At 35.1% G+C, this 24,150-nt stretch overlaps 1 protein-coding gene across 3 annotated transcripts in view; it reads left to right on the top strand.

Annotated features, from left to right (window-relative positions):
- Positions 1–3,186: 3,186 nt before the first annotated feature.
- LOC130818243 (uncharacterized) overlaps positions 3,187–24,150 on the top strand; it is a 29,406-nt gene continuing 8,442 nt past the window's right edge. The window contains exons 1-11 of one of the 3 annotated variants that reach the window (XM_057684338.1): positions 3,187–3,419; positions 5,860–5,996; positions 6,083–6,225; positions 7,588–7,733; positions 7,921–8,000; positions 8,081–8,338; positions 11,996–12,106; positions 12,557–12,679; positions 12,798–12,919; positions 13,001–13,070; positions 23,588–23,680. In XM_057684338.1, coding sequence (XP_057540321.1) covers positions 3,314–3,419; positions 5,860–5,996; positions 6,083–6,225; positions 7,588–7,733; positions 7,921–8,000; positions 8,081–8,338; positions 11,996–12,106; positions 12,557–12,679; positions 12,798–12,919; positions 13,001–13,070; positions 23,588–23,680 — 1,389 coding nt within the window. In that variant the 5' untranslated portion in view covers positions 3,187–3,313. The remainder of the gene's footprint in view (positions 3,420–5,859; positions 5,997–6,082; positions 6,226–7,587; positions 7,734–7,920; positions 8,001–8,080; positions 8,339–11,995; positions 12,107–12,556; positions 12,680–12,797; positions 12,920–13,000; positions 13,071–23,587; positions 23,681–24,150) is intronic. The other 2 variants (XR_009043943.1, XM_057684339.1) reach the window with 2 other exon arrangements.

Genomic DNA, 24,150 nt, shown 5'->3' on the forward strand with positions numbered 1-24,150 from the left:
AAAAACTTCATTCCTTTCATTGTCTGTCTTTTTATGGCATTGATCACATCCTATAAATTTTCTTATATCATTGTAGCTACAATTCTCGAGCAATGCTTTTATCCAATATTGCTCTTCTTGGATAGTATTTGCTGCCTGTGGAATTAAAAAGGGTTAGTTTTACTTGATTGATACTTCTTATAATTCTATTTTATAATGTAATGGCTCTGAATTTAAATAAGAACAATAGAACATTAAACATTAAAAGTTTCATCCGAATGCAACAACAAAATGTAATGGCAATTTTGGAATCAATCCAACATCATCAAAATAAAAATGAAAAGATCCTAGTAAAAGATTGTGTTTATCTTTTGGAGGACTAAATAAAATATTCATTAAAAATAGTATATCTCTATCTTGTGAAAAATAGAATAATGAATCTTGCATTCTTGATCGCGAAGCAACTAGTACTATGTCTTACGACAATAAGTATTTTGTAACTTTTTCCAAATATTGCTCTCAAAAATTGTCTTTTTGTTCCGAAATTATCACATATATTACTTTCTATTAGTCAGCTAAATGGAGAGCTTGATTGTATGGTATAAAATAAATTATAATATTTATATGGTACGGAAAAAGCAGACAAAGAGTATCATTGTGTATGGTACCGAGAGAAATGAATTGTATTACTTAGATGAAGAATCTCATAAAGGCTGCGAATCGCTTGCTTATGAATGAATGAAACATAAGTTTTTGGTATGATACCGACGATTAGGTCTTTTATATCTAGGGTATCTAGAACGTCTATTCCCTTCTCTGTTAAATTTAAATTATAAATTTGATTATGTGGGGCTTTTATTTTGGCAAAAAGTCATAAAACCACCTATTTTCCTTGTAAAACTCGTACAAGTAAACCATTAGCTTCTGTTCATTCTGATGTTTGAGGTCTAGCTCCAACAACTGTTTCACTTAAAATTTTCATATTATGTGTTTTAATTTATCATTGCACTAGGATGAGTTGGATATTTTCTTAAAAAAGTTTGATGTGTTTAAGACTTTTGTTAATTTTACAAAAATCGTCTGAACTCACTTTCACACAAAAATTTAGGCTCATAGATCAGATAATAGTGGTGAATATATTAGTAATGATATAAAATAATTACAAATCATGGCCTTATCATGTTTAAATCTAATGTTCCCACTATTTATTGGCCAAAAGAAATAGCTACAGAAAATTATTTAAGTAATCACCTTCTTACAAAATTCTTGAACTGTAATACAGTTCTTAATACCTTAACGGCCCCGTTTGGTAGGTGGTAATAAACGGTGGTAATGGGAGTGAAAAACTAATGTAATTTTGGTTGAAAAATCTTTTGGGTACCTTGATGGCCATGCTTGTCCAAGTTCAATCATCTCATTTTCTTCATAAAATTTATTCCAATACATTACCGTTGGGACATGTGGTATTAAGTGGTAATGGAAATTTGTAAATAAAAAATTTTTTTGTGATCAAAGTTTCATTACTCTGGGAACGAATAATGATATGGAACTTTTGATGAAATTTTACACTATAAATCATTCCCATTACCACCATTTAATACGACTAACCAAACGGGCCATAAATACCTATGTTCTTATCCATGCATCTCATAGTTTTTCTCCACGAATCTTTGGCTATACTACCATTAGTTCGTTATGGTTCCTAAGTTTGGTGCGCCTCAAGCCAATGTTGTTTTCGGTGGAAATGTTAACCTTAACTGGGAGAGCAAGTGCTACCATTAGACAACAACTTCGAAGAAGTTGCCCTCCTAAGGACCATATAGTACCACCTATAGAAAGCTTTGGCAGAAAACCCATTTCAGTAGAGGGGAGCCTGAGAGATTAGAAGATGTTGAAGCGGATAGTGGTGATGATATTGTTATGTGGTTAGTGGAGCCCTCAATACCCGAATCAGTGGTCTTATTTGACTTTGAGGACAAAGTAAAACACTTTGGAGACATTGAAGAGGAAATAAATGCAATTTAGCTCGATTAAATGTTTATCAGATCAGATGAGGAAAATCTAAATGAACACCCAGAGGAATACACGAGTGGAGTTTCCATTGACAATTAAGGAGTCGATGCTAATTTCGTGCCGATACACTACAATCAAGGGGGAGATCGCAGGGATAACAATCCCTAGTCATATATATCTTTATTTTTACATCATGTATTTCTTACTTTAATGGACTATGAACATTTTGGGTGACTGACATGTCACATGTGCTAAAAAGTGAAGCCCTGTTGAAGAAGATTTATTGTTTGAGTGACTTGTTAATCCCTTAAAGTGAATTTGAAAAAGATTCTTGCTTATTGTCTTTTGTTATATCTAAAATGGTATATGAGGATAAATGGCTTGTAAATTGAAGAAAGAGAGAAGAAGTAGAGGGAGAAACATGAAGGGAGAGAGAAGAGAAGATAACCTTTTCTAGGGAGGAAAAGTGCGAGGAGGAAGAATAAAACACTGAGAAAGGGGAAGGGGAAGGGGAAGTATGAGGAAGAAGAACGAAAAGTAGAGGAGGAAGGAAAAGAGAAATAGAGAAAGAAATGTAGGAAAAGAGGAAACAATGAATTAACGATTTATTTTTTTCGCTAAAGAACAATATATCCTTTGGTGCTTTTTATATTTGTAAGATAAGACAAATGCATAAGAAATTACAATACCAAACGAAAAACCTAACCCAAAAAAAATTCAAACCAAATGAAATTATCAGGCATATACATAATAAGATTATTTCAATCATACATAAACAGTGAAATCAATTGTCTAGTTTTTCCCAAATAAGAAATATATAGTTTTATAGTCTTTTTATATTTGTAAGATAAGATACTTATAGTCTTTTTATATTTGTAAGATAAGATACTTATTTGTTGAATGAGGAAGCTGTTGCTTTATTTGAGTTCTTTAATGGGTGTGACCTGGCCACGTGACCTACACATGACAGAAAACAAAAATATTCACGGTTCTGTTAGTAGCTATTTTTTTACAAAAAATTAAATTTTTTGAGTATTTTTGACAAAAAATTTTTATTTTAGATAATTTTCAACAATTTTCCGATAAAGAAATGAACTACTCAAATTCTTGAGTTAAATAATGCCACCTAAATGATCAAAATCCAACGGTTTGTTTTGACGCCAACAAGTCAAATAAAGTTCTAACCATCATATTCTTTACACATACGCATCATCAATGAGACAATGACAACGCTACGTCACCACTATGTTCCAGTTCAACATTTCTTTTCTGAAAATTTTCATAACTGTAAACCTCGATTGAAAACATTTCACGACAGAAAATGATCAAAGGAATTTCGCGAATCTCTTACATCTTCTCCCACGAATTCGTTCGTCATTATCCTAATTTTCGACTCAGTTCGATCCGCTTCTACTCTAAACATCCTGGTATTTGATTCTCAATCTTTCAGTTTGCGCGAAATTATGTCTGATAGCTGATTAGTAATTGAATTTTTTATCTGCTGTAAACCTAGTTTTATTCACTAGTTCTTCTGATTCAGCATAATGATTCATTGTTCTACATTATACCACAATTTTTTATTTTTTTTTATAAATATCTGTTTGAGGTAGAATCTTTTCATTTTCTGATATAGTAATTGGCAAGTAGAAGTAGTTGTTTAAAATCTGTATTGTGAATGGTTTTATTGATTTTTATATTTGTTCGCAATTATTAATTAAGTTGAGCCCTGGCTGTTTATTGACTTAAAGAAGCAATCACATGAAAATTGATGCAGTAATGTATGTGCTTTAACTTTAGATAGTTTCTCCATTTATTTGTTAATAAAATTTACATGGACAAAAATCAAACTAATTCTCACTTCAATATGTTTTAACCATAAATCAAAAATAAAATTAATTCTAAATACAACGGAACACATTCATAAAGATAAATAAACACATGAGATTTAAAGTTGGAAATGAGGTTAGTTCTTAATATGAAAATGTAGCAAAATTAACGTGACAATCCTATTAGAAAAAATTTAACAAACTCGGCGGCATAAAGGGAGTACTGTTTTTCCCATATATTATATACACCATCACATGTTAAAAAGTTCTACCACATTTTCTTTTGGGAAATTTCTATATGGAATTGCAAAATCTGCAATATCTCTTAGTAGTTAGCCTTGATAGTGAGTGAAAAGTGCTGATATGGTATTTTGGTTACAATTTGACTTGATGTGAGAGGCTACTGAAGAAACTAATGCGGAATAGTGTTTTGGTTTTGAATGCGTAATTTTATTAAATATTAATGAGGGGTAGCACATCTATTTATACAAGTAATTTGCGTAATTTGTATTAAATATAAATGAGAGGTAGCACATCTATTTATACGAGTAATTAGGACTTAATAAGGAAATAACAATAATAGAATAGTAACCCTAAACCTAATTATAGGAAAATATCAATAACAAATAACCTTAATTTCCTAAATATTAGAAAAGATATTTTAATGTATTTTATTTTCCTACACTCCCCCTCAAGTTAGGTCTCGGGATGACCGAAACTGTACTTGCACAATATTTTTTCAATTCTTCTAATCCAATTGCCTTTAACAGAAAGTCTGCTGTTTGATCTTTTGATTTTACAAAGAAAATTTAGATAATCTCTTCTGCAAATTTTTCGTAATTGATTTTCAATTTTTAGATAAAAGGTCAAGAAACAAATTGGGTTGGTTTATTTTTTTTATTTGGGTCAAAGATTTGAATTTTGGGCTTTCTAGAATCTTCAAAACCCTTTCCATCTTTGTTATCATGAAAACTATTAACTTTGTTATAATCTTTATTTTTGTGTTATGCTTCCGTCTCACTCTCTGTGATCATAGACTTCTTATATGTTCCTTCGTTTTCCGCTATTTCTTCTTTTCTCTCTGGTGATGTTATTGATTGTGGTGGTGGCGCCATAAGATCAATTTCAAAAATATCTTCCTTGTGATATTCTTGCTCAATAGGGGATGAATTTGGTTCAGTGGATGTGGTCATAGTTTTGTGCAGATTCCAATTTATGTGTTGAGGAAGCTTCCTCCAGTTTAGCTCCAATACCCCATTTTTTTTTATCCCTTTTGATTTCTCCCTTGTCTCTATTTCTTCCCCTCGCGACCTCACATTGTGTGGTGGCAGTAGCTCCATTCATGGGAGGAAGCGAAACTATTTGGAGAAAGTTTTGAATCCTTGTCAATAGATATAGAGTAGTAGTAGTGTAGTCATAAAAGTGGTAAACATGATCGTTATCAATACTTTCGATAATCCATGAGATCACCATTTTATCATTTTGGACCCATTGTGGATGCAGTGATATGATTGAGCCTCCTCCAATCAACAATTTCGGTTTGCAGTTGCTTACACTATGTGGTGTAATTTTTGAAATTTAATTTTTTCGTTATTGTTGGACATGTATTCATTTTTTGGTTAATTTTTGAAAAAGTTGGAGCATTTGTCTCATGGAAATCGTAGTTTTTTTGTTCTGTTTTTGATACTGATTGTTTTTTTTAATGTTTTGATACAACCGATGAGGGTCCGATTATAGTTCACCAGAAAACACCATAGGCTCTGATACCATGAAGAAACTAATGCGGAATTATGTTTTGGTTTTGAATACGTAATATGTATTAATTTATTCATGAGAGATAGCACATCTATATATACAAGTAATTAGGACTTAATAACGAAATAACAATAACAAGATATTAAGCCTAAACCTAAATATAGGAAAATATCAATAACATAATAATAATGACTAGAGACATCTGATGTATTTTACTTTCCTACAGCTATAAGTTTGTGAGAGTCGATTTATTTGGAACAATAATGACTAAAGACATCTGATGCAGGACCACTGATACAATTCCAAAATTTGGTTGAGCAAGGAAAGCTAAAGCATGATCCATATCAAGAAAGAGTCGCTTGTGAGTTGCAAAATCTCCTAGGGAGGTTGAAGAAGTATGAGAAGGATATGGAAGAATATCATGTATTTACTGGATTGTTGATATGTAACATCTATTATTGCGTAAATTATTTCTGATATTTTCGCATGTTTTGGACTGCTACTTCCAGGAAAATTTAGAAAGATGGGAGAAGAAAAGGGAGGAAGAGCACCGTCAGATTTTAATGGAGGAAGCGCAGCATCGGCAACAGAGGGATGCATGGTCAGGAACTAAAAGGAAGCGAAATAAATTGGTTCAGAGTTTGGTAATTCGGTGAGATACCCTGCTTAATCTCAAGTTACTTTTAATGTCTAGAAGAATTTTACGTCTGGTTTTGAGATCTAATTGCAAACTAAGTCTAGATAGTGAATAATTTTTTGAGCTTTTTTAAATAAAAGTAATATCTATTAGTATTCACTAATGAAAATGGCCATCTTTAATGAGTTATTAGGATATTATGGCTATGTACAATGAAGTATGAAGTATGAACTATGAAGTAGTAGACTAATAGTGTCGAGTTTTTATTATAACTTGTGAGGCTGAACAATATGAGTGTTGACTGTTGAGGATGGTTCTCTTTGACATGAAATGTTTTGCATGGAAGAGCACAAAAAGGGAAAAACAAAAATTATTAATTTTCCTTGGACAAACTTAATGAGGACTTAATTCGGCTTTTTTGATTATGTCCTTCCATTTTGAGTGTGCGGAGGTCTTTTGGTGGTTCTTTGTTGGCTATTATTTTCAAATGTGGAAGTTTTCCATGGATAACTTTTTGAACTTTCTATTGTCCTATATTATCTACTTAGGGGTTGGATAGATTCTAATGTTATCTGGTAGGTTTCTATCTTTGTGCTCAACATTTGCTGAAAAAAAATATTTTTACATGCACTATGACTGGCCTTCTCTTCCTAATGCATTTCTCTTCAAGATGTTGAGGAAATTTGTAGTTATGTGCTTATGATGATATAAGTTCATAAGCTTTAATGATCATTCACTTATAACTACTTGTGCTACTCTAGGTTAGTGTTTAGATTCCATTGACCTTCCTTGTAGATGAAATCTTTATCAAGTAGAAACAATCATCCTTTTATTAAAAAATAATACATGTCTATGATGATTTAGCAAGAGGAAAAAAGCAAGTCTTTGACAGAATCAACAGCTCTTTTTCTGTTTTAAAGAGCACTTGTGTAGGCGATTCAAGTGAACATGTATGAAACTTGAAAATGGTGCTTCATTGGGGGGAGTGACCAATGAGTTTTTTTTGTTGGAATGATGTCAAATACAATTTGGCATGCAATGGTAAACAACATTGGCCTTGGGGTGGAGTAGGAGAGGTATTGTCATAGTTGATGCAAAGTTGGAGGATATTAATAAGTGTCTCATCTATTAAGATTTTTCGTTCTTGCAAATATGTCATAAATTAATGGTAGGATGAACCTTGTTTTAATTGGGGAAGGGACTGGTTGTTTTCTCTAAGAATTGTCGTATTTGGGCCAGCTTTATTGTGTAGCTGAAGTTTCATGTTTGTCTTTCCTAATAAACTTAGATCATTGCTTCTCTCACATATTTAATGAATTTGTTAAAATTATAATCGTAATGTTTCCTTTTTATGAGTGCTTTATTTTTTTGGTTCAGGGGGATATCTCAGGATGTAGAATCAGGAGTGGGGAAGTGGGTTTCATACCTTAACCGGGAGAAGAAGTTAGATTCTTTATGTGGTCCACGCCCAGTACCTCCAGTGGCTCCAAAAGGATTGTATTTGTATGGAAATGTTGGAAGTGGTACGGTGTTATTTATTGTCTGATTAAACATGAGTTTTGTAGCTTAAGGTCATTCATTGAGCATTCACTAATTCAATGGAATATTGGCTTAGTCAAATTTAAATTAATTAGATGAGGGATGGGTTCTCTCAAATTTGCTTCTAGTGATTTCAGAGAGGATATTTCCTTTTTCTGGCTGTTGTTGCAGGGAAAACTATGCTTATGGACATGTTTTATAGTGCAACAGAAGGAGTTGTCAAGCATCGAAGAAGGTTGCACTTTCATGAGGTAAAAAGGGAAAAAGTTTGGGGAAAATGGTTCTTGGTACAGATTGTGTGGCCATTTAACTGAAATGCTTTCACTTGCAGGCTATGTTAGAAATTCATGAACACATGCATAAATTATGGAAGCATCAAATAGAAGAAAAAACTTTACAGTCAAGTATATCTAGTTGGATCATGAATCTTCCCTTCGATAGCAAAGTTAAAGAATGGTTGACTGCAGAAGAGCAATATAAGCAAGAAATGCAAATGAAAAACATTCTTCCTGCTGTGGCAGATAATTTTCTAGTAGGTCAGCAAATGGGTGAAAGAGGGGCTAGCATTCTTTGCTTTGATGAGATACAGGTTAGTACCTTATGATACTCTAAAGTCTTATTGTGTGCTCTTATATGAATTAGCTGGTGGTTGAATATTTTTGTGAACTTGGTTAAAATTGCTACACCCTTATTGCTTTATACTTCTTTTTATTGGCTGCACCATACATTCTTGTTCTTTCCAATAAATTCGTTCATCTGTACTATTTCTGTGTTTCTTATTTGAGTATTGACAAGGTTACGGAACGTATGTGTGGATGTTCAAGAACTCGTTCTCAGCCTTTATTTTCATTTTTGATGAAAACATCTATATATACCCTTGTTTCTTGACTAGCAATGGCTTACTGCTTACCTACATCGAATTATTTCAGTTATTGTTGTACACTTTTCTCAACATGTTGAGCTCTTAAGCCTAAACCAGCGACATGACAATTTGAATTTGAGCAACTTAAATATGATGTTATCTTTCTCTCTTTCTTTTCCTTGATTTACATATATTTAATCTTTGAAATAAATGTTCTATTATCATATAACAACAATTTAGTTCTTTTTTTTTTTTGGGAAAACGAGAACCTAAGCATAGTACAAACATAGGGCCACGTCATATCATATAAGCCACGTTGTAAAGGTTTATAAATTTACCGAATCGATGGTACCCAAATTGTCAAGGTGTAAATAACCGGCGTTTTAAGCCGATTCTAGGGATATCTCATGATCTCTTGCCTTAAGATATCTCATGATCATTGACAAGGCACTTGATATCATCCATTTGTCTCAAAAAGTCTCTCTCTCTCTCTCTATATATATATATATATATCTCTCTCTAATTAGATCAAACAGTACGACAATATAGTTTTATAAATGAGTCCCCCTAGCTTAGAATGTTGTGCCTTGCTATGATTGCGGAAACGACAAAGCGCTGGCATGATAAAATAGTATGGAGTACTAGCCTTAAATGAGAATTTCATTCATTGATGGCTGTTCTTTTTACCTATCCCTTTCAGTACTACTTTGTTATTGGTCACCCAAGAGTATTAACTTTGCATGGTCCTCCCCCTGCCTCACTTAGGATGGCCACACCCTCAAGGAAGGAAAGAGCATCAACTCTGAAACCATAACAAAATGCGCAAGGGAGAGCATCAACTCTGAAGTGAGATGACTTTGGAAACCAAAGAGGCGGTCAGTCACAATATTGTCGTCGATATACAATAGTTGATCTTATACATCTTAAGTTATCTTATTATTAGAAAAGACTGTTATGAGTTGTTACATCTTAATGATTCTAGTCAAGAATCTTTAAAGTTTCTTAAGTTTTTACAAAAAAAAATGGCTATTTTAGCATCGAAGCAAAGTTGGGAATCATAGTTATGCTTTGCTTTTTTGGCTGTAGTTCTAAGGTTTAGTATCATTGTACCTTTAGTTGAGCGTTTAGCCTATATGTTGTAACTTCCATTCACAACAACACCTTTTTTGGCTGAAGTTCTAAGGTTTAGTATCCTCATTTTAATATTTTATTAATGCTTATGGTCCCCACATATATCCCACAAACTTCATTAACATTTTTATGTTGTTTATTGTCTCCACATGTTTTCCTTGAACTTTATTTGGACATACTTTTTAATAGTTGTGGTCCCTATGTATTTTCCCCTAACTCTATTATTATATTTTTTAAATGTTATAGTCCCCCTTTTTACATCCGTTTAATTTGTTATATTCAATAAAATAATATATCCACCATCTAAAAGATTATATTTTTCATCTAAAAGATTATATTTTTCTTAATTCCCGTGAACATTCTTTGTGGGAACAAACAAAGGGAGTAACATTTTTTGTTTTCCTTGATACTTGTCTTGACCCCCTTGTTCCACCACGTTGTATCCTTCTTTACCACGATACTACCACCTGACTCTCCTAAAATCTCCGTAGCTTTTAAAATAATGTAAGTTTTTGATCTTTGTCTAAGTATCCTCTACATTCGAAGTCATCTTCCAATCTGCTTCTTTAATAACTTTCTCAGCAAAAACTTTAGCATTATCCTCTTTTAGTCTGCACCATTTAATATCTTTGGTTCTTTTTACCTTTGGTCTTGCTTGAAGGCGAACATCTAGGATAACGCGAACCTTACTGTTTAGGAAACTACCTTTATCTATCAACCTTGTCAAAAAGTAGTCAGTTTTGGTTGCATTTACTCTAGTTCTAAAAGTCACAAGATGGCTATCTGTTTCTCTTAAATCATGTGTTAGCAACCCACAAATCGTATGATAGTGTAAATCCAAACTTGGACTCCCCTTTTGTATTCCTATTTCCATATTCAAAACCTTCAGGAACGTTTTCGTAACCATTGAGACATACCTCATTTAAATCTCTTCCTATATAAAGTTTCTCATTCATTGTTATATTTTGCACCCTACCATTGAGATCCTTCCAAAATTTATTTTTAATTTATTCCTCTATTCCCACTTGCGGTGCATAGGCACTTATGACATTCAAAATCTCATTACCATGTATAATTTTCAAGCTTATAACTCTATCATTCTTCCTACATAACTCTACTACATGTTCCATGATGAGCACCACAATTTATATTCCTGCCCTTCACCTGATATCGTTTTAGCCCTATCTCAAACCTATTTTTTTCTCATGTAGGCATAAAATGTTTATTTTTCTCATTTCCATTATATCCATCAGCTCTAAAAATCTAGCAGTCAAGCTACCGATATCCAAGATCCTATTCTTAACCTAAGACCACTTGTTTTTCTTAATTTTCCTATGCTTCAACTCTATGTGCCCTTGCTTATTTGACACCACACTTGGCTGTGTGCCGTAGTTTCTGGGCGACGTCCTTGTATAAGTAACCTGCCCTTGCTCATTTGACACAACACTCGGGGAATGTGATGCGTCGCTTTTGGACGACGATCTAGCATACTTTGCATACTTTTTATTACACCCGAGCCTAAGAAGTGTATCGTGCCGCTAAGTAATAGACGCCCCTCGAGAATTGATTTTTGGTTCATGAGCATGAGATGTGACTACGTTTTACCAAGTTTGTTGTCACTAACCCACCGCTCACCCTTCTCCTTTATCCGGGCTTTGGGCCGGCAATAAGCGATAAGCACTCACTAGCGGAGTTTGTGAAAATAACTTCCATTATTCGTGCTAAAATAACAATTAAACTGAAGATTACTTTCAGTCTAATTTTAATTTTCAGATACCTTACATTTTAGAGGGAGTTTAAATGTATCTTTAGTTGAGCATTTAGCCTATATGTTATATAAACATGTATGTTTGACCATCGAATTTCACCATCTGAATACTGATTGTGAATTTATGCCTTGTGATCTTTCAAATTTAATGTTATATTGAGGTCAGGTCCTCTCTAATTCAAGTTGTCCAATTACATATAGCTTTTGCTTTTCTAAGTTCTTTTTTTTTTTTGTTTTTTTTTTCCTGAAATGTACATCCTACTTTGGCATGCATCATTAAGAATGTATCGTTCACAAGTCCTGTGTCATATGATTTATAATGTGTGTTATTCACTGTTTTCAGTTATTTTTTTGGTTTTTCATGAGATTAGATAATCTTCATGGCCTCAGCTAGTCAAAAGAAACATAAGTTGTGCTCCTACTACTAGGTTGCAATTTTGGTTATGCTACTCATATCAACTTGCCATCTCTTTGTACTCTGCCAGGCTGTTGATGTATTTGCTATTGTGGCCCTATCTGGAATTGTTAGCAGATTGTTGAGCACTGGTACTGTACTTATAGCCACCAGTAATAGAGCTCCCAGAGACTTAAACCAGGTAGGCATGGCTTCTTAAACTTGGATGTGTTAATATTAATGATTTTCTTTATTCTTTTTTTATGCTTTTTTTTTTAATTTTTTTTTAATTTTTTATGGTCATGGTCATGGTCACTTCTAATATGATGTTTTATCTTCCTTATTTTGCACAGACTTTCGTTTACATGTTATTCTGTCCATCTGCCTTTTTTAATTTATTTCATGCTTGGAAGTTAGAAGTAATATTAACAATGGCCTTTTATAGAATGATTTAAGTGTGGTTGACTTCCCTGTTCCTTGTACCTTTGTATGCACATCCTAGGGATCCGGTTGTCCTGTCTCCTTGCAACTTTGAACTCAGTCAAAATGACTTTGAAACTTGCCTCTAGCATCATGTTTAAAAAAATTATTGACATTTTGCATTTCATGTCTTTGATGGTTGATATGGACTTTGAAAATCTTTTATTTGCAGGATGGGATGCAGAAAGAGATCTTCCTAAAATTGGTGGAGAAGCTGGAAGAGCATTGCCAGAATGTTTTGATCGGAAGTGAGATTGATTATCGTCGACTTATATCCCAGAGCTCCATAAATCAGGTGGTGTTTGCCTTCAGTTTAATTTGTAAATTCTGTGAAATTCATGTAATGAACTATTTGCAATCTTTACTTTGCAAGTTTGTTTTTCCTTCTTACTTCATATATCTTTCATCTACAGGTTCACTACTTTTATCCTTTAGATAGCAACACATTGCAAGAATTTGAAAAAATGTGGCATGAGGTCACCAACCAACATGGAGGGCTAGTGACAAATAAAACTATTCCAGTGATGTTTGGAAGGTAGTAATTGTGCTCTTCAAATCTAATATGATGTTTTAAATGTGCAACACATGGCCTAAAATTTTATGCATAATTACACAGGACTTTAGATGTTTTACAAAGCTGCAATGGGGTTGCACGATTTTCCTTTGAGTATCTTTGTGGTCGAGCGGTAAAGTATTTTTATTTCCTTGTCTTTTGTACTACTTGACTGTTTCCGTTTTGATCTATTTATTTTTCCTTCTTTTGGCTGATGTTAGGGCACTCACTTAATTACAGATCATTTATATGGTTAACTAAGGTAGGGGTATAGAACTTTTTATCAAACCAATGTTATCCAAAACGAAATTTGATCTGATTCGAGAAACGAAAACGTAAATGAGAAAGTTAATTCGTAGTTTCGAAAACGTAGGAAATGACCAACACTGATTACTATTGAAAATAAAAGGAAATGAAAAGATTAGGAGGAAAATATGAAATAAATAGAGGGATAAAAAGAAAAAAAATAAGAAATATAAAAGTAAAAGAAAAAAGGAAAAACTTAAAATGATTGAAAAGAAAATATAGGAACGAAAGGGAAAAAAAAGAAAATCATAAAACAAAACTTAAGTAATACTAATTAAATACTCACTTTGAATATTTCCAAGACTATACCCATACCTATATCTAAGACACTTAATAAAAGGGAAAATAAAAAAGAAAATCATAAAATAAAAGAAATCATAAAATAAAACTAATGTAATACTCCCTCTGTTCCTTTTTATTTGTCCACTTTACCTTTTGCACACATTTTTTGCAAATTTTAAGCCTTAATATTTCTAAGTACGCATCATAAAAAATTATAAAAATTATAAATTAAAAAACTTTACATCAAGACAAATATAACAAGATCTCACATGAATATATTTTATCTTTAATATATACTTCAAAAATCTAATTTACATTTCTCTCTCTTAAAGTGGACAAACATAAAGTGGACAAACAAAAAGGAACGGAGGGAGTACTAGTTAAATACTCACTTTGAATATTTCCTAGGCTACCCTTACCTATTTATAATGCACTGGTATTCAATAAAAAGTAGATAGTCATTTTGAATGAAGTACTTACATATACGATAAGAGGGTGTTTGGTATGTGGGGATGAGAATTTAGAGATTAAAAGATGGGATTAGGATTGAAAATTACTTTGGCTCAAGCCAACAGATTCGTTGCTCATTGCGGTTCAATTGCTAATCCTCATTGTTTCGGTACGAATGATCTAAATTGCGATACAGGGGTCGTTTCCTGTTTTGCGCTTCTATTTATCAAACCTCTCATACATTGTGGTCGTAGTAGTGGACTTATAGTCATTCTATTAATCTAGAGATCCTTCATATCAACCTTTAAAATATTCCTCTTAGTAAGTCCATGGAAACCACTTTAAGTACCTATCACTAACTTAGTTTTCAAGTACCTAATGTTGATGTCTAACTAAAAAAAGGTGGCGTCTAATGTTGATTATTAATAGGATGAGATTAAGTACAAGATGGCTTGAATGGAGAGATGTGACCATAGCTACTTGTATGCTTAGAAGGAAAACTTTATAGCATACATATATGATCTACACAATTATATGGGTCTGAATGTTTGAAATTTAACATGAAGGAGATAATAATGTGTTGATTAGAGTGCAAAAACAAAGTCGTATCATATCTTATTCGAGTTATAAAGGTGTTTATATCTTTCAAACCATACTACCGGTATCATAGAAGTATAAAAGCTCACATTGTTCGAGTTATAAAGGTGTTTATATCTCATGGTTTTGGACTCTTTCTCGATATGTGACGCATTGATACCCGATATGTGAGGATATGATACCTTCATCACTCCGTTAAGATATCACCATGACCACAATCAAAATTACGACCAAAACTGCAATTGCACACTGTGGTTGTGCGATGCAGGATGGTGCACCAAATATGTGTATAACATGCGTGGCAAGAAGCAAAAGCTATAGTCTAGAGGAGAATATTACGACTTTGGCGATTTTGTTAGTTTGTTTTTCATTATGATAATTCCAGTGTTTGTTATGAAGTTATGCTTTTCTCGAGTAAGAAGGTGATATCGCGGTATATATAAGAAGGGCATGGGGGTTTGCTCATTGTAAATGTATCTAAATAGTGTCCTTAAACAAGAAGTATGTAACACCCACAGTGCCAATGATCCTTAAGACTTATCAAAGAAGACACAAGATGTGCACAAGATGTGCACAAGACGGCCTTTAGGACCCATGAAGACCATTATGAATTTCTTGTATGCCTTTCGGTTTGACAAATGCTCCATCTACATTTCAAGCACTGATGCATGAGGTATTCCGTCCTTATTGAGAAAATTTGTATTGGTTTTCTTCGATGATATCCTCATTTATAGTAGGAAACGAGAGGAGCATCCGAGTCACGTAGCTCAAGTGTTTCAATGTCTTTGCAAGCACTCTTTGGTAGTTAATGGGGGCAAGTGTAATTTCGGGGTTGATAAAGTGGCATATTTAGGGCATGTCATATTAGCAGCTGGTGTTTTGGTAGATGAGCAGAAAATTTCCGCGATCACTTCATGGCCATCTCCAAAGAACTTAAAAGAATTACGAGGTTTCCTTGGGTTGATGGGATACTACCGGAAGTTTGTGAAGGGTTATGCACATTGACTAGGATATTGACCAATCAACTCAAAAAGGATTCCTTTGCTTGGAATGATGAAGCCGAACGAGCTTTTCAATACTTGAAGTTAGTGATGACTAAGGTTCCCGTGCTAGCTATGCGAATTTTGAGAGAATGTTTGTGGTGGAGACTGATGCGTCCCAATATGGTCTGGGGGCTGTTTTGATGCAAGATAGACATCCCATTGCATACTATAGTAAAATCTTGGGAACGCGAGCTAGAAACAAATCCATCTACGAGAAGGAACTTATGGCCATAGTGTTTGCCTTTCTGAAGTAGAAGCACTACCTTTTGGGTAGACGGTTCCAGGTGAAAACGGATCAACAAAGCTTGAAACATTTGTTGGAACAATGGGAGGTACATGGGGATTACCAAAAATGGGTGTTGAAGTTAATGGGCTTTGATTTCTTGATTGATTATAATTCGGGCAAAAATAATCTAGTGGCTGATGCGTTATTGAGAATTTCTTATAGTCAAATGGAATTAGGGGCGTTATTGAGTTCTTTTGGAATAGATTGGAGCATTCTACAAGAGGAGGTTAACAACGATGTGACATTAGTTCGTATCCGGGCAGCCGTCGAGAAAGGGGAACAAGTTCCCACCGGATTTTTAATTTCAAACAACATCTTACTATACAAGGGTCGATATGTGTTAGCTAAATCTTCTCCTTTTATTCCGGTCTTATTAAGAGAGTATCATGATTCTCCTTTAGGTGGGCACGTCAGGGAATTAAAAACTTATCTTCGGTTGGCGGGTGAATGGTATTGGGAAGGAATGCGAAAGCAAGTCACGCGATATGTTAGAGCATGCCAAGTTTGTCAACAAGCTAAGAGTTTGGATCAAATTCCGGCGAGGTTACTACAAAATCTTCCAATTCCTTCTCAAGTTTGGGAGCATGTTACGATGGATTTCATTGAAGGGTTACCCACGTCTGAAGGGGTCGATACCATATTGGTTGTGATTGATCGTTTGACCAAGTTTGGGCATTTTATCACTCTCAAGCATCCATTTATGGCTCTCACAGTAACAGCTAAGTTTGTGAAAGAGGTGGTGTGCTTACATGGTTTCCCTACTTCTATCGTTTCTGACCGAGATAAAGTTTTTATGAGTGTTTTTTGGAGGGAGCTGTTTCGGTTATAGGATACGTAGTTATTACGGAGTACCGCTTACCACCCGCAAACCGAGGTTGTGAACAAAATGGTGGAGACCTACTTGCGTTGCTTTGTGAATGGGCAACCGAAACATTGGGTACGATGGTTACATTGGGCTGAATTTTGCTATAACACTTCTCCACATCTTTCCATCAAGATGACTCCTTTTCAAGCATTGTATGGTAGAGTGCCTCCTCATGTGGGTTCGTATGGGTCACCAACAAACTCCCGTGGATTCTTTGGATTAACTATTACAAGAAAGGGATGCGATGTTGGACGAGTTACAATTTAATATGGCCAAAGCACAACAGCGAATGAAGTATTATGCCGATAAGAAGAGTCAGGGGGTCGTTTTTGAGGTGGGAGATTGGGTGTATCTGAAGATGCGACCTTACCGACAGAAGACTTTGGCTAATCGACTCAATGAGAAGCTAGGTTCAAGGTTGTATGGGCCTTATAAAATTAGCCAAAGGGTAGGGTGGGTAGCTTATCAATTGGAGCTTCCTAAAGATTGTCTTTTGCACCCAGTTTTTCATGTTTCGCAGCTTAAGAGAGCTGAGGGCGTCACTCAGGCAACCGCCACTTGACCTCCTTTGTCAGCCGATTTACAGGAAGTATTGCAGCCTTCGGATATTTTGCAGGTTCGCCAATCCCCTTCCAAGACATGTGAAGTATTGGTGTTATGGGAAGGAAGAGAGAAACGGAAGCTACATGGGAGGATGTTACAAAGTTCTTTGCCACTTATCCAAATGCTCACCTTGAGGACAAGGTGCTTAAGTTGGCCGGGAGCATTGTAACACCCACAGTGCCAACGATCCTTAAGACTTATAAAAGAAGAAGGAGGGATGAGTTGGCCGTTTAATTAAGTAATTGTATAGGTTATATTCTGTTTTGGTTAGTATTTGTATAGGTTATGTTTTGTTTTGGTTATTTTGCAAGCTTAGGTAGCATTTCTTTTATGTTGTTAGGCTTAGGTGGCATTAGTGCATTTTCTATATAAGGCCATCTTGTATTGGATTTTGTATTTAGTTTTTGGAATAAGAAATAAGAGGCTAAGGAGTTTACACAACACTCGAAGCTGTGTGGGAGTTTGCACGACACTCTAAGTCGTGAGGCAGGGTGTAGAGAGTTTTGGTGTTCTTGAGGCAGGGTGTGTGCCAAAGTATTGAGTAGCTCGAACCTCCCTTGTAATACAATCATATACATTTTCAAATTTTCTACTTTTCTTGCTCTTACTTTGTCTTTTTTAAATTCTTACTCTTATGCCTTCTCATTTTATTTTGTCTTCTCTTATGCCTTCTTTGCAAGTTCTTGGTATCACATTGGTAATTAGATCACATCAATGTTGTTAAAATCGCGATCTAGATCGTACAATCGTCCGATTTTACGGTCTCAGATTCGCCAATAGAGTTAACTCAATCTCAAAATCGTAGCAGCATAGAATTGGGCTCAGATTAGGTGAAATTGTTTAGGGTAGAATCGTTCTTATCAGCACTTGATTACAACATTTTGCATCACTTTCTAGATTATACCTTGAAGTGGAACATACTTCTGTAGTAGGTTCTGTCCAACACAGTGTCACATGAATCGGTGGTTTTACCCACGAATTACAATTTTTTGTTTATATTGTGGCTATTTTATCCTTAAATGTTTGATATTTTATATAAAATAATATGAAAAAACTCTGACAAATAAAATACACGAATCATCAACCTAAAAATCGAACCAAACAACCTAAGCGAATGAACAATATAAATGTTGACTAGCAAATCACAAATCCGAATCCGTACAACGAATCAAACTGAATCACAAATCATATGACATTGGTCCAACAATTATCCCTATTTTATTAAGATTATTCAAGTTTACTTCGACTGCGCAATGGGAGGTCATAATCGCAAGCTCAAAACACACCAATATTTGGATACTGATTGATTTTAGGTAGTTATGAGAAAACAAGTGGCTCAACATGTTCGGTAATGCCTCATTTGTTAGCAACTTAAAGCCTCACATTAGCATCATGCGAGTTTGTTACAACCCCTTTTTATTCCCTCTCAAGTTTGGGAGGATACATCAATGGACTTTTCAGAAGGATTACCTAAGTTCAACGGGGATGATTCGGTGTTTGCGGTGGTCGATCGTTGAACTCAATAAGCTCGCTTCATTGGCCTTAAACACCCCTACACGACGTATTTAGTGGCTGCCATATTGTTCCTGAAGTAGTAAAGCTCCTTGGCTACCCCTGTACAATCGTATGACAGACATCTTCAATACTCTTTTTTAGAGAGATATTTAAATTTCAAGGGACTTCCTGTTAGCGTAGCTTCTCATATCATCCATAGTCTAAGCCTTTGAGACGTACCTGCGTTGATTTGTTAATGGTGGGCGAAACGGCTTCACCTGGCCGAGTATTACTAAAACACCTCAATTGTCCTCGAAAACCTCTATTCCACGCTCTTAATGGCAAGACACCTTCGCCATTAATCAAGTATGGCAGCAATGGCCACACACATGTTGACAGTGTATTGATGCGCTTTGCTGAAAATTGCCACTCGATGTTTGTCTTGAATCCAAACTGCACTAAGATCGAAATTAGAAGCATCTGTCTCTATGAAAAAACTCTTAGAAAAATCGAGTAAGGAGTACAAGAGTTTTGGTCATGGCTTGTTGAAGGGCTTTAAAAGCTGCTAAAGCCCTTTTTCCATCAAAAGGCGCCTTTCCTTAATTGTTTAGTCAAAGGCTTCGCAATAATTGCATATCTCCATACGAACTTCTTGTAATATCCCGTAAGACCAAGGAAACCCCTTAACTTTTTCAAGTTAGTGCAAATTGGCCATTATAACATGGTAGAGACCTTGTCAAGATCCATGAAAACTCCTTCCCCTGTGATTAAATAGCCTAAATAAGCCATCCTGTTGACCCTAAACTCACATTTTCCACGGTTTACAAAGATGTAGTTATGTCCTGGTATCAAAAACTAATGACAAGTGGTTGACGTATTCTATGTTATTCTTGCTATAAGTCAAGATATCATCAAAAAAGACTATCACAATTTGGTGAAGATAGGGGCGAAATATCTCGTTTATAAGGGCTTGAAATGTCTTCGGAGCGTTGGTTAGCCCAAAAGCCATCACCAAAATTTTGTAATGACCTTTATGAGTGCTGAGCTGTCTTGGCCATATCCTCTTTATTCATCCGAATCTGTTGATATCCAGATTTCAAATTTAGTTAGGACAAAACTCTAGCCCTAGAAAACTCATCTAGGAGCTCATTGATGATAGAGATTGGGTATTTATCCGAAACAGTGATTTTGTTTAATGCTTTGTAATCCACACATAACCGCTATAATACATCTTTTTTCTTGACTAAGATGAATGGACTTGAAAAAGGGCTAGTTAAAGGGCAAATGATTCGATCCTTCAACATATCACGAACCATGTTCTCGATCTAATTCTTTTGTATTTATGGATACTGATAAGGTCTCACACTAATCAGATTGGTCCCTTCCTTCAACACAATAACATGGTCACGTTCTCTGGGAGGTGGAAGGTCTTGTGGTAGTGCGAAGACTTTCAAAACCTTCTTTAAAATGAGTTGTAAGAAGGTGGGTGTCGTATCGGCTAATTTGGTAAGTTTCTCTTGTAATTGATTCAGTTCAATAAGTACGCCATGCATCTCTGTCCGCATAATACGCTCCATAGTCTTCTAAGAAATCTGAGTGACTCCTATTGAAAACGCTTGGCTTGCTCTTTCCAATTGGTCAAGACTTCTCCCAATTTTTCCAACCCCTACAAGCCCAATATGATGTCTGAATTGCCCATTTCCAAAACCAAAAATTCACCACAAATCGTGAGACCTTGTACCTCAATTTTAATTGTTTGCATTCCCCCTTCACCTTGTATCTTGTTCACCATTGCCTAATGTGACTCCAAATTTGACATGGGTGGAATAAGTTTGGTTTATTTTTTGGACAGTGTTTAAGGAGATGAAATTGTTTGTTGCTTCCAGGCCACGTTGTTAGGATACGGATTCTACCTAGGATCGTTGAGGGGGTAGGATTGAAATCGGTAAAAGCGGGTCGTAGGATCATGTGATCCTACAAATATGCATTAATATGCTTTGGATAACTAATTATCAATTATGTTTGTTTTTTTTAAGTTTTAAGGTGTAAATAAAAACTTACTTGATTTCATCTATTAAGTTATGAAAAATTATACTTTTGATAATCATTTTTAAACTATAAATAAAAAAAAAAACTTTAATTTTATAGTTGTATTGATATTATTATTTTAGATATATATATTTATACATAAGTGACATCTGGATAATATGAAAAATACGATTGAAACTACCCTTGGATCGAATCGTTGGTTGGTAGGATCATATAATCGTATTATGATCGTACCACCTAGATTCTTGATGTATATAGGATCGCACGATTCTACCAACATTAAGATCCTACCTACAATTTGGATCGGTCACCTATTTTTGGATCGTAGAATCTTTGATCAGGATCAAGAATCTAATTAATATGCTCTTGGATCGATCATCATGATAACTCCCTCCAATGCTGCGTCTCATTTTCATTGTTTTGGAATTGGTTAAGCCCACCACATAACTTAAGTGTATTAGTAATAGTCGTTTCAGAATCTTCTGTGATGATTGAGTTCTCCGGTTCCTCTAACTCCAGTTCTCCCTCAATTAACAAAAGAACACTCAATTCATTCTGCTTGCAAACATGATTCAAGGACCATTTTTCGTTGTAAGTGAAACATAATCCCTTAGCTCTCTTTTCTAGAATCTCTCTATTGGTTATCGTGACCCTAGGGCAATTAGGGGGGTTGTTACGGTTGTATGTGTGGTTGGCCGGCGTATTTAGATTGAAGGGGGCTCGTGGGGTGGTATTCTGGTTTGTATTATGGGAGATGTTTGAGGATGAGCTTTTTTTTGAATTTTGGGAAAGTTGGTTTCTGGATCGGTGATGAGTGTTGTAAGTGTGGGTCATAGGTGAGTTAGAGAATCTTTTTGGCCCAATTGGTCTCGAGACGAGCCCAAATTTTTAGAGACTGGATGAAATTTTTGGTCAGCCGGACTAAAATGTCCAAGGAGTAAGCCTTTTATCTCCTCCCACCATGTGATAGGGTGGCGTTGGTGTTCCCACTGAAACCACAACAAGATGTCACCTTACAAGCTCACAACTGCCCCTCTACCTTTTCTTCCTCTGTAAGGTTGTAAAAGTGGAATTATCTTTCAGTCCTAATGATCCAACCATATGGGTTCTCACCGTCAAAGATAGGAAGATCTAATTTCTTTGATTTCCAAATCCATTTTTTTGACGGGTCACTGGTAGCGAGGGAGTGGATTGTGTGTAGAAGAATGTTGTTAAAGGTTGAGGTATGGCTAAATGGTTCAGATTGTGGGGTACCTTCGTCGGACAGTTTCTCACACGAGAATTGCAAGGTTTTGTTAATGATGGTTAATTGGGATATGAGGATTTCATTTTTGTGGGTGTTTTTGGCAATTTTTGAATGGATCTTGTCCAAATCAGTATTAATTTAGGTAGGGATTTTGTAATTTCGGCTTTAAGGTTTTCGAGTCGTTGAGTGTGAGGGATTCACCATGACCTATATGGTCTGATATTAGGTTTGCTATGGTCTAATAACTTCCAGAAGCAAGATTAAAAGTTATGGCAGCAAAAATAAGAAAGAAGGGAGATTAGATACATTATACGAAATTCAGAAATTACAGAGAAAGTGGTCAACTGTTTTCGAGCAACAACACCTCCAAGTACCCCCGAGGCAATTCCTTACATTCACAAGCATACCTTTAATACAAATTAACCTTTATATTTATAATGCTAGATTTTCCCAAATGCCACCTTACAGCAGTCTGCAGATTCTTCCCCCCCCCCCCCCCCCCCCCCCCTAAATTTTATTCTTTTTCTGTTATGACCACATTCATTGTACTTGACTGATGTTCCTTTCCTCTCTTTGTCATGTCAGCAACAAAATTTTCTTTAGCCAGTTCAGCCTTGGTGCCTTCATTCTTCTTGTTCTTTCTTTGATAAGTGATCCAATGTTTTTCCTGCATAAAGGGCATAGCATGATCTTCAAAGTCAATTTCCATTTTTCACAGTAGTGTACTTCTCTAAAAAGCACAATGCTAAAGGATTGTTTGCTCCATGTGCAATCGTGCATCTCTCAGCGTGCTCAATTTAGCTCTAAAAGCTCATTAAGTATGATTAGACGCATGCATATTTGTCTCGCTCCATGAAGTTTGTACAACTGAGAAGCTATCTTGTTGTTAGAAAATATGTAGTAGTACTCACTCTTGGATTCTCCTTATATTTTTGTAAAAAAGAGATGTACGTGGGGATTTTTAAATGCTTGTAAAAAGAAGGTCTTAAGTTATCTTTGATGGAGCCACATATTTATAGCTCTTTGTATTTAGATTATGATAGACTAGTAAAATGACTCATTAAATAACATGAGCTTTTTATTTACGTGAAGTTGCAGTTTATATTTGTAACAAGGGTCAATCGGAAACAACCTCTTTGTTTCAACTAGGTTACAATTGTGTACATCCGACCCACCAAGACTTTTCCTAGCTACATCAAATTTCTTCAGAATGTGGTCTATGTGGAAAGTATATTGCTCAATAGAAGAAAAGATGCTTGCATCAACCTTAAGTAACTTAATAATAATACCTTCAAATCCAGACTTGATAATATCAAGTTCAACTCTCTATCAATTTGTTAAACTAATTAACATATTTGTGTTGCTTTTCATTTTTATTGGCCTTTTGAATTGATTATGAGCACCAACTGACCTGTTTATTTAATGTTAGGTTGGGGCAGCAGACTACATTGCAATTGCCAACAATTACCACACTGTCTTTATATCTGACATCCCAGTGATGAGCATGCGAATCAGGGACAAGGTACAGATTGCTCACCCCCTCCATGTGCTACTGTATTGCTAAACATTGAGTGACTTAATGATCTTTTATAAGATATCATCTTCTGGTTCTTTTGACTTATGTCTTTTGGCCTGGAAGTTGAAAAAAAAGCTTAATAATGGATTATTTTTGATAATTTAAGACTAAAGATAACAGGGCGGATCCACACAATGCACTTGATGGTTGTGAAAGGCCTTAGGTTAGGAAATAACAATTCAAATACCAATCGGATGGCCTGATGGGAGCCAACGCCCTAAAATTGACTCCTAAAGCATGTTCATCAAATGCTTCAAAGCTATTAATATTCTTAAACTATAACTTTAGCTATGCTATAGATGGCCAAAAATTAGCTCTGGAGAGGGTAGCAGGCATCCTAACTGGTTCCAAGCATCGTTTAAATGTTAAAGCAAAAGTTTATGTCTAAATAATGCAAAGTCTGCAACCAATAACTG

The sequence above is a fragment of the Amaranthus tricolor genome, chromosome 7 (genome assembly GCF_026212465.1).
Source record: "Amaranthus tricolor cultivar Red isolate AtriRed21 chromosome 7, ASM2621246v1, whole genome shotgun sequence".
NCBI lineage: Eukaryota > Viridiplantae > Streptophyta > Magnoliopsida > Caryophyllales > Amaranthaceae > Amaranthus > Amaranthus tricolor.